Source organism: Gymnoscopelus braueri, assembly GCF_963280865.1.
Source record: "Gymnoscopelus braueri genome assembly, chromosome: 5".
In the NCBI taxonomy this organism is placed as follows: domain Eukaryota; kingdom Metazoa; phylum Chordata; class Actinopteri; order Myctophiformes; family Myctophidae; genus Gymnoscopelus; species Gymnoscopelus braueri.
This window is the reverse complement of record NC_137606.1, coordinates 11,619,101-11,630,258: the sequence shown is the minus strand read 5'-3', so window position 1 is coordinate 11,630,258 and position 11,158 is coordinate 11,619,101. Positions and strand designations below refer to the sequence as shown.

The window sequence follows — 11,158 nt, the reverse complement described above, 5'->3', positions numbered from 1 at the left end:
CACCTCTGCCGGGAGGGACCTAAAGGACATCAGGCTCATTACTGTCAATTGCATTACTGATCGAGTGGGGAGTTCTTTCAAGTAGCTCGAGGCGTGACAACTGTATCCCTCCCTACAAGACGTCTCAGTCCTCTCTGGAGGAAGTTGTGGCGTGATGTCATTACGTCCTTCGCTAAGTGACAAACGGTTTGGTGGATGGCCGTGTCTCCCTAGAATTTTAAAACAGTAAAGAGGGTCAGGGGAGACAGTGCTGCCAAAAAGTCCGCCAACATAGGGCTCTGGGGGCCGACGAGGGATCGGGCGGGATGTGTCACGTAGCCAACCCTTGACCGGTCGGTGATGACAGACAGCTACTTAATAGAGAAGTTGGTTTGTCACTTTGATGTATAAATGCATGAGTTGCTGAGGCGAGCTCGTTTGAGGCGGGGCGGACGACAGGACATCAATATGCAAGCCCTGTTAATTCCTACGATTCGTCAAGAGAATGGTAGTGAGGGAGAGAGCAGGAGAGAGTGGAAGATGGATGGATGGATAGATGGATGGATGGATGGAAGATGGGCGGGGGGATACGTGGATTGATGAAGGCGGTGGCAAAAACAACAGGATTAATTGAGAAGAAGTGGTTGGGGGGGGGGCAGGGGGGGGGGGCGGATAGAGTTGGCTGACAGCTTTTGATCGGTTAGTTCAAAGCACGGAGCAGATGGCGTTTTTTGCAACTTCGCTCGCTGCTGTTTCTTGGAGAGGGCGCCAGTGTGAATCGCTTGTCTCCCCCCTCTTCCGTTCTTAAAGCCCAATTTCCGATCTCTCCGGGTCATTGTTACACAGCTGTTCTCCACCAGGATCAGCTTCGAACTCCTCCTCCAGGAGTGGCGTCTGGTGCTTCTGATGGAGAGCGCACGTTTATTGGCCCGCCACCATGTGGCTTATAGCCTTAGCAATATGGGCATGCACACAGACCGCTGATTGGCTGAGTAGATTACTGGGAGGTGAGCACAGAGGGGTAAGACAGATTCAGGTTCAACATCTTGATTGTGATGTATGGAGCCATGTGTGGCAAACACACCAGATATCGCTCCGTAATGGCTGATTTATACTTGGTTGCGTGCTGTACCGAAACCGAAAATAGCCACATAGCCATCTACAAGCCCACGACACGCTGCATCGCGCTGCAGCTTGGAGCTTGTAAATCTGCCATTTTTCACTGGCGCGCAACTAAGTATAAATCAGTCTTTAGTTCAACACAGACAGATGTTTGAGTGCTTCAGATGACAGACTGTATCATGGTGGGGCTTTTATCCCTCACAGCGTACCTGTGGGGGTCTAATGTGTTTGGGAACATCAAGGATTTACAGCAGACTGTCAGCAGACAGAAAGCAAAGCTTTGTTTGCAGCATCACATCTTCACTGAAACTATGATCTTGCATATTAGAATGCCTCCCTCTCAACGCAGGCAAATGGAGGACATCACACGGACGGAGATAATTCATCAATACAATGCAATTAGGCCGTTATCCAGTAACTTTGAGCCAGTTATTTCCTATCCCAATTTATTTTAATAATTCTCCGTCTCGCTTTATCTTGTTCTCTCTGCCTCTCGTTCTCTCGGATGAATTTGCCATTAACCGCTTGATTAAGCAACACGAGCACGAAGCTGAGCCAGCTCCAACAAAAAAATAATCTGCACATCTGCATCTCCTTCATTAATTAGCCTCAACAAATGGCTTTTTTTCTTTTCACCCCACATGGCAATGTGAACGCATGAAGGAGTCTTGCCTCTCTCTCTCTCTCTCTCTCTCTCTCTCTCTCTCTCTCTCTCTCTCTCTCTCTCTCTCTCTCTCTCTCTCTCCTCTCTCTCTCTCTCTCTCTCTCTCTCTCTCTCTCTCTCTCTCTCTCTCTCTCTCTCTCTCTCTCTCTCTCTCTCTCTCTCTCTCCTCTCTCTCTCTCTCTCTCTCTCTCATATATTCCATGCATTTCCCCCTAAGGCAAAAGCCTCTACAGACAACAAGTGATCAGATCGCTTTGTGTCAAGTAACGCCTCATGTTTAAAGGGTTATTTCACTTTCAAAAAAACTTTTGGTCATTTTATCGTCTACTCAGGCTTTAGTGAGCCCCCCAGACCGCTTTTAAGTTGCTTGATTCAGTATTTAGATATTTGATATTCATTTTATCAGACGCCCCCTTCCTATACAAACCCATTATAACTTCAAACTCCATTTTTTAGATTCATCAAAAACACCCGTCCTTGGTTCTGATGACTCACCCTGCCCTCCTAATACGTGAGGGGCCGTATTTTTTCGATAACTTTTTTCATTTATTTTTAATATTCTTTTTTGGAAAATGAAAAAAATTAAATACAATAAAAAAATTAAATTACATTTTTTTTTTAATTAATCAAAAAAACACGCCCCCATCGCGTATTAGGAGGGCAGGGTGAGTCAGCAGAAAAATAGCAGATCTACGCATCGCAACGCAACGCGTTGTGAGCTTGTAGATCTTCTATTTTTGGCAAATGCTCCACCCCAGACTATGGATGCTTGGGTTCAAGTGGTGAACAAAATTTTAAGAGTTTCAAGCATTCATATCGTCCCATCCCTATTCCCTATACACGGCACGCTGCATCAAACTGCAACCGATTGTCGGCCACAGGCGCTCCTCGGCGGCCTGATTGCGCGATTGACTTGGTGTGTAGAGGCTTAACAGTGTAGTTTCAATTTGACGTTTTATTACAAATATAAGAGAACCTTTGGAATGTAAAAAAATTAACGCTGTAAACATTTTGTTTACAAAGACTAGTACACAATTATGCACACGCTAATTGTTTTGGCAGTGACACGTTTAAAATAGCAGACATTATACCGAGCTGCAAGAATTCCTGTCATCACACATCGGAGATAAATTGGGCCCTGGCGGTGTGGGTGTGTTTACACCATTTAAAAGTGCAAGAGGTCGGGCGTAAGCGACAGTAAATCGAGAGTTGCACTGCTGGAGAAACATTTGCACTGCACAGCAGCCTCGCCCTCCTCCCCCACTATCAAATTACAGGCAGCTAATGGACTGGTTTGGACAACTAAAGTCAGCAGTCTATCAACTCTTTATTTTTTTTAAATCCCTCTCATTTTGGTTATACCACAGGCACATATTGTATTTAGATGCTAATTTGGTTCACCCTCCGGTTCAGATAACTGCATGAACTTCTGTTGGGCTGGAAATGCTGAGGTGGATGTAAATCACAGGCATTAAAATGATAACGGGGTAAAGCCTGCGGAAAAAATGCATTGGATTTCTTGGACTGGCTTAAACAGTAAAAAGCAATGTGTCACGGTAATGTTTAGATTAGTCTCATTTGGAGAGCTTTAAAGGATGGCGGGGGGTGTGGGGGGGAGAGGGAGAAAGAAAATGGGCCTCTGACTTTGCAGGTGAGTGGAATAAGGCCGTTAGGTCTGAAAACATTTTAATTACTTTTGTTGCCACTGACATTATCGCATTAAACCAAACGGTCATTTAGATAACGCTTAAGCAGGGAAAAGAGTGCCTTCACAGAAAATAATCCATTTCAGGAGAAATACACACACACACACACACACACACACACACACACACACACACACACACACGTGCATGCACACTGCTGCACACGCACACATAAGTACACTCACATGCTTGCTCACACGCGTGCACGCGCGCATTGTTTGAAGTAAGCGATTAGAAATCTGATTGAAGAGTGTTATAATATGACTGCAAGTTGGTAGCTGATATCAATTATAGTAAAAAAAAAAAAGCTAATCAGATTACATAACATTTTCACATAATGTGTGTGTGTGTATCCATAGATGATAAGCTACTGACTCTTACCATTTTCAGTCTCTGGATTTTTTTAAGATGAAAGACAAAATACGGATTCTCTGTTAATCAGTGGATTTTCTGATTTTGCATAACCCAATACAGTTGCTTGAAATTACTGATGAACCAACAGAATCAAAATACGCGCACACATACGCACCCGCACCCACCCGCCCGCCCGCCCGCCCGCCCACCCACACACACACACACACACACACACACACACACACACACACACACACACACACACACACACACACACACACACACACACACACACACACACACACATATTATGCAGACGCCTGTGCAGAATCGGATTACCAGCTACAGTAAGTGTTCCCTACCGCCCATCATCTCCGTTTGTTATCCTGGACGGCTTCTATTGAAGTCCAACAGCTTAGACGTTGGCAGCAGTTCCCTAAACACACCAAGACCCGACGAGAGACTACGATGCCAAGCTGAGCACTAATGCAACGTATAATCACGGAGGAGTGGAAGAGTGCAGGTGTGCTTGTTATGTGCAGCAAAAGCAGGGCTCAAACAGATAGACGCTCTCCTGCGCTCAGCGCGGTCCAGAAATAATAAACCTTTTTAACTTCAAGGACCCCCAGTTTGATATGCATTAATAGCATAGGCCCCCATTTTGTCTCTGGGATCCTACACTGTAAACCCCTCTGTGTTTATTTCACCCTGAGAGTGTACAAATGGAACCAAATCCATATGTGCACTCTCAGAGTTACCGACCTGTAAGGGTCTGCTTATTTTTTCCTTCCTTCACCGACAAAAATGCCTATATTATTCAAGTTATTATATTATTTGTCATCCAATGGCTTTTGTACAGTGGTATATAGCCGCAGCTGGGTCATGTTTTATGTTGGGCTTGTGGAGTGGATGTTTGGCTGAGGAGGGTTTAACCCATTAAGGCCTGAGGTTCCGATTCTACAAAATGTCTTCTAAATCCAAACAGTTAAAAAAAAAAAAAAAAAACGTTGCTACAGTATATCAGTGGTTCTCAAACCTTTTCATGTCAAGGACCACCCAAAATTATATGTATTTGGCCGCCGACCCCCATCTCAAAATATTTTGTTCCAGGGAAGCAAAGATTTGAGTTGTTTGCTTTAAAAAAATATTTATATTCAATTTTCAAAAATGTTCACGATTGAATCTTTTTTGCAGATCTACAAGCTCCGCGCTACGAGCTTGTAGATCTGCTGTTTTTGAATAGCCAAAATAAATCTAAAAATGACACAGATGCGTTCCCGGTCTTGATGGGTTAAGTTGCCCTGCAAGATTTGAAGAAGACATGGTTTTGTGCTGTATCTGCTTAAATGCTTAGCCATGCACTGGCCTCCAAGTCGGGATAAAAAAAATATATATAAAAGAAACGCTGTGAGACGAAATCTTCTACAAATCTTTGAATGCATTGTCTTCCAACTATCTATGTATGGTACATCCTTTGTATCCCTGCCATGACAAAGTGTGTGTTGCACATGCGTGCGTGTACAGTAAAGTGCCCTGTCTTCTCTGAGCATGCACTACATTTCCACTTAATTTTCTCTTGTGTGCTTGTTTCCAGTGGTGTAAAGTAACTAAGTACATTTACTCAAGTACTGTACTTAAGTACAATTTTGAGGTATTTTTTTTACTGTACTAGAGTATTTCCAATTGTCAGTACTTCTACTCCACTACATCCCAGAGGCAAATATTGTACTTTTACTCCACTTCAATTATTTGAAAACTTTAGTTACTAGTTACTTTGCAGATATAAATCATTACATTATAAAACATACATTAACCACTTTAGCCCTATTTTATACCTAGGCTATTTGAAAATAGCAGATCTACATGCTCACAACACGTTGCGATGCGACATGTTGTGAGCTTGTAGATCTGCTATTACTACTACTTCTACATAGCAGTATTGATACTTTTACTTAAGTAAAACATTTGAGTAGGCCTACTTTTTCCACCACTTCACATGCGTGCGTGTGCAGTAAAGTGCCCTGTCTTCTCTGAGCTTGCACTACATTTTCCCACCTAATTTTAACTTGTGCTTGTTGTTTCTGGTGCGTGTCCGGGTGGGGCTGTCTACTACCCTTCTCCTTCTCCTTGTGCTCCCCTTCCTTACGCTGCCGACAGATGCTTATCATCAATATTTACCACCCCCGTGTCCTAGCACACTGCCCCCTGTGGATGGGGGTAGCGCAATAGGCCAGGCCTCTGCAGTGCTTGGGAGGGAAGGGAGCCGACAGTATGTCGACTGCTCCTCCACCTTGCTAAAGCTCCATCATTTATTTATACAACACCTGTTCTGCTTGTAACAATAGGGACCAAGGGGCCACATGGTTGCGTACAACTCTCCATTCACCTCGAGTATAGCTGCCAGTACGACTACACACCCCTGCATATTCCAGCCATTCAGAAGCCGATTGTGTTGCTCCATCAAGCTATCATGCACAGCAAGATAGATGTGTGTCTGTCTGTCTGTCTGTCTGCCTGCCTGACTGCCTGCCTGCCTGCCTGCCTGCTTGCCTGCCTGCCTGCCTGCCTGCCTGCCTGCCTGCCTGCCTGCCTGTCTGTCTGTCTGTCTGTCTGTCTGCCTCATGTGAGAGAGTGAATTTCTGTTGGTGTGCACAAGTGTACAAATGTGACCAAATGGACCTTAACACTGAGGGTTTTACTGTGTACAAGCCGTGCAGTTCCTGTCATCCAGAACACTTTTCAAATTTTCAGTTTGTGCCTCCTGTTGAAACTACTGTAGCTTCCTGCATATCCCATTCTCAACAGAACACAAAGCCAACAGACCCTGGCGCACAGGCCAGAGCCGCAATGCCACTTAAAGCACTTCAGTGTCTTGCTTAAAGGCACTTCACTGTGAATGTCCTATGTTTCAGCCTCCATCTAAGGGTTCATGCGCATAATAAATGCTCCTGTTGCTGGAATGAAGCAGTACTAATTTTTATCCCGCGATTTTTGTAACCCATTTTTCTCACCCGGTGCCAATTTCTTAAGTGATCCTGGGCGCTACACCAGCCCTACACCAGCACTACACCAGTCCCCCACAGCCTAGGGAGGCCAGGGCCGAGCTCATGCTTCCTTCAATGCATGAGAGCCAACTGACCTTCTTGTCACCTGACAGGGGGGAGTTTCCCTGGTAGGACGTAGCGCGTGGAAGGAACACTATTCCAACCAGTTCCCTTCCCCTCCATCAGGCGCCCCGGCTGTCATGGGGGAGGCGGTATAGCGACCAGGATTACTACATGTTTTTGTGAGGGTATTAACTACCCTAAGAGACACGGGGAGAACATGCAAACTCCACACAGAGTAGGCCCTTTCGCCAACCCCACCTAGGGTATGGGCGCTGATGACGCGGAGGAGAAGACACGCCCCCAGCGCCCACAGCGTCCCCGGCGGGAATCGAACCCAGGACCTTCTAGCTGTGAGCTAGTGGTGGAAAGTAACTAAGTACATTTACTCAAGTACTGTACTTAAGTACACTTTTGAGGAATTTGTACTTTACTGGAGTATTTCTAATTTTCAGCACTTTTACTTCTACTCCACTACATCTCAGAGGCAAATATTATACTTTTACTCCACTACAATTATTTGAAAACATTAGTTACTAGTTACTTTGCACATATACATTATTATATTATAAAACACACATTAACCACTTTAGCCCTATTTTATACATAGGCCTTTGAAAATAGCAGATCTACAAGATGCGACGCGTTTTGTGAGCTTGTAGATCCGCTATTTTCAAACATTTTAGTATTTTTACTTTTGTTACTTTAAGTATATTTTGATGCCAATACTTTTGTACTTTTACTCAAGTGACATTTTGAACACAGGCCTTTAACTTGTAACAGAGTACTTCTACATTGCGGTATTGATACTTTTATTTAAGTAAAAAGTAAAACAAAATCAGTACTTTTTCCACCACTGGTTGTGAGTTGTTTGTACCTCCGGGCCAGCATGCTGCCCAGTTCACGCCACGGTTTTATAAATGATAAAGAACAACCACGCTCACGCTGTGCAGCGTTTCATATGGTATTGCCGCGGCAGAATACCCTGTAATCAAATTAATCAGCCCTGGGAGTTACTCTTGATGCCCAGCGTGAATGAATCAAAGTTCAATTACAGTACGTTTCATTTCAGAACCAGCTTAATTAGGCGGGCCTTTCAGTGCTAGAATGCTGAAGGCTGTGGAGGCAGAGCGCGTTTCACCTGTCAAGGGTGGGGGGGGGGGGGGGATCAGGGGATAGAGATGGAGACTTGGTGGAGGGTTGGTGAGTGATGCAAGACACAACCCAAGGGGAGGGGGGGTTAAATGTGTAAAAGAGGGAATTTGATAACCTGCTGTATTTTTCTTTTTTCTGGGTAATAGTTTTATTCTGAGGCTGCAGTAGGAAGACCCTAATTGCAGACACATCACTATGTTCAGAGACATTCATTATTCTTTCCATATGGGCACAGTTCTCTCTCTCTCTCTCTCTCTCTCTCCCCCCCCCCGCATGACAAAAAGAAATGATGGGGACAAACTGCCAGGGTAGCAAACACCAACAACTGTTAATCATTTTTTACACCCACGCCTGGGCTGTCCCAGCACAGTGGAACACACCTCTTGTGGTGTACATAATGAAAAGAATGGAGCCGTCAGTTGTAATGGCTCTCTAAATAGCATTTTCTGCTTTATTAGTCGTACTTAATGGTGTTGAATGGGGCTATGAGTGATGCAAAATCCTTTTGTTCAGAGCCGGTCCTCACGCTGTGAGTGGTTCTTGATCGAAAAAAGATTCCCCGACAATTGAGGCTCAGTGTGTTCTACACGCTGGGCTTACTTTGCCTATTTTGGAGGGGGATTGTGCACGTCATTCATCAGAGAGATTGATGGCACATGCAGGGAAAGGAAAGAGGCAGGGACATGTGCACAGTGGCATGGTAGAGAGGTAGTCAAAAAGGACCCAAAAAAAAGAAAACCTCATTCATTTTAGACAGACGGATTTGTGTGATATTTCATTAGATGGAACAGAAGTAAATGATGACTCGCCCATTCACCCCCACATACTGGAGGCAAAATGGAAACCAATTACAACATATCCATCAGAGCTTTCCGATGTTTACAGAACATTAGCCAAATGTGCCTGTCTGACAGCTTCAGATCTCTACGTACTGCGGACTACTGGTGCCTTTAGTGGAAAACTTTGACAATTTCGAACCTAAATCCCATTGTTCCGATGCGAGAGATTATTTATACTGTATAGTGTGGATACAAAAACACCCAATATCTACTGTGTATTTATGTTGACATCACGAAACGATGTCAAGCGTGTTGTTTTGCGTCATTAGGAATTCTTGAGTTTTATATCCGTTGCCTCATTGCAACGATGTCCGAACTGCAGTAAAGATGGTGGCACGTCTTAAGTGTCCAATCTGGTGCACTGTCTGCTTCAAATAACTTTATTGAGGTGGCGTCAATTATTGACTCTGGTGTCCTACCTGGCTCCACGGTTAAAATATCTCAATGGAAGAGTAGGGAAACCACCTCCAACCACTGTAGATGTGCTAGTTATATTGTGTTAACATACTCTACCATACATACAAGAAGAAGTCTACCATACAGATTGGTTAAAATAACATTTAGTTCTCTCACTGCCAAGACAGACTTATGACGAGACATCGTCATAACGCCCTGGCTGCCAAGAACAACTTATGACGACTTTTTGAGAAAAACTTTCAGAACTGTGATCCGATCTGTGATTTTCAGAATTGTGATCCGAAGATTTGCTGCTCCATTCACTTATTGGTTAACTTATTACTTAAAAAGGCTGTATCTCGGCTCCTGTGTACTTTTCATGCTATTTTCAAAGGCGTATAAAATTGAACGGGGAGGTCGTGTTGAAATGTTTTTTTTTCTTTGCGGAAGCACAGGCAACCCGCTGTGATTAGCAACCATCAGGGGATCGATCATACTGGAGATACATATTCTGTGACTACTTCAAAAGGTAAGAAAATCGGGCAGTGGGTGCACGCAGCCAGAAATAAGTCTGGCAGTGAAAGAGTTAAAATAAGACCTGGATTGTAGCTTTAAAATGCATCATGTAAAAGCTGGTTGTGAAGAGAAAGGGCGTGAAACAGAGGACAAAGAGATAGCAAATGCACAGACTGAGAAAGGCAGAGATAATGAGGAGAGAGAGAGAGAGCAGAAACCAGAATGGTTTTGCAGACTCATCACAAAACTCAAACAGAGAGGTTGTCTCGTACTCACGTTGGATGTCGATGGTGACGCTGGTCTCCTTGCCATTGGGCACGGCCTTGTTGGAGGCCTTACAGATGATCTGCTGGCCCGTCTCGATGTTGGAGGGGGACAGGAACAGAGTGCTCACCGTGCTCTCCTTCCTACTCTCACGAAGCAGGGTCTGCGGACGAACAGAAGGTTCAATGAGTGAGGCTGGAAGAAAGGCTCCGGTCTGCCTTGAGGACAGTTTTCTTCATGTAATTAATCCCCCTATAATTAATATATATACATAGGGCGATGCCTGTTGGGAACGCATGACCCCCGCTTATGCAATACCCGTTGTCAGAGTACCCGTTGTACTCATCGTTGGATTACTTGCAGTACCCTTTTATCATAGTACTTGGAGGCCAGCCAATGACATCAGTGCTATGACGTCAAATTAGTGACATCAGCTATCTCCATACATGGGCATAAAAGGGACACAGACAGACAGACAGACAGACAGACAGACAGACAGACACTGTTGACACCTCCATATATGGGCATTAAATGAACACAGACTGATGGACACACAGACAGACAGACAGACAGATATATATAGATGTTTTTGGATTTTCCGTTCTAGAACAACTGCCAGACTGACCGAATTCCCACTAGGCACAACACATCGTTACATACATTGTGTGGATGTGTGTAACGATGTGAACACAAATACTATGTGGTGTTTTTATTCGGAATGAGGTTGATGTTCACCGCGAATAAAGGCATCAACCTGTATGAATAGGGCATCAATGTATAGTTTTAAGGCAAAATACTATACTTATTATCACGCCCCCGGTGTGTAAAAATATTTATGGGAGCTCCTGACAAACTCCGAATTGAACAAATGTCAAAGGAAGTGAGAAACATGCCTTGGGAAAAAAAACATTATGAATTAATAATTAATGTCTATGTGGCACTTGGTAATTACAGTACAGTAGATTGACTATGTACTATCCTGAGTGTTAGTTTAACTCTGAGTGTACAAATGTAACCAGTGGTGTAAAGTAACTATGTATGTACTCAAGTACTGTACTT

The 11,158-nt window shown here is 44.1% G+C and overlaps 1 protein-coding gene across 1 annotated transcript in view; it reads right to left on the bottom strand.

The window, feature by feature from the left end:
* kirrel3b (kirre like nephrin family adhesion molecule 3b) overlaps positions 1 to 11,158 on the bottom strand; it is a gene marked incomplete at its 5' end in the record, with an annotated part of 120,641 nt that overhangs the window by 48,249 nt on the left and 61,234 nt on the right. The window contains one exon of the mRNA XM_080429074.1: positions 10,112 to 10,262. Coding sequence (XP_080285200.1) covers positions 10,112 to 10,262 — 151 coding nt within the window. The remainder of the gene's footprint in view (positions 1 to 10,111; positions 10,263 to 11,158) is intronic.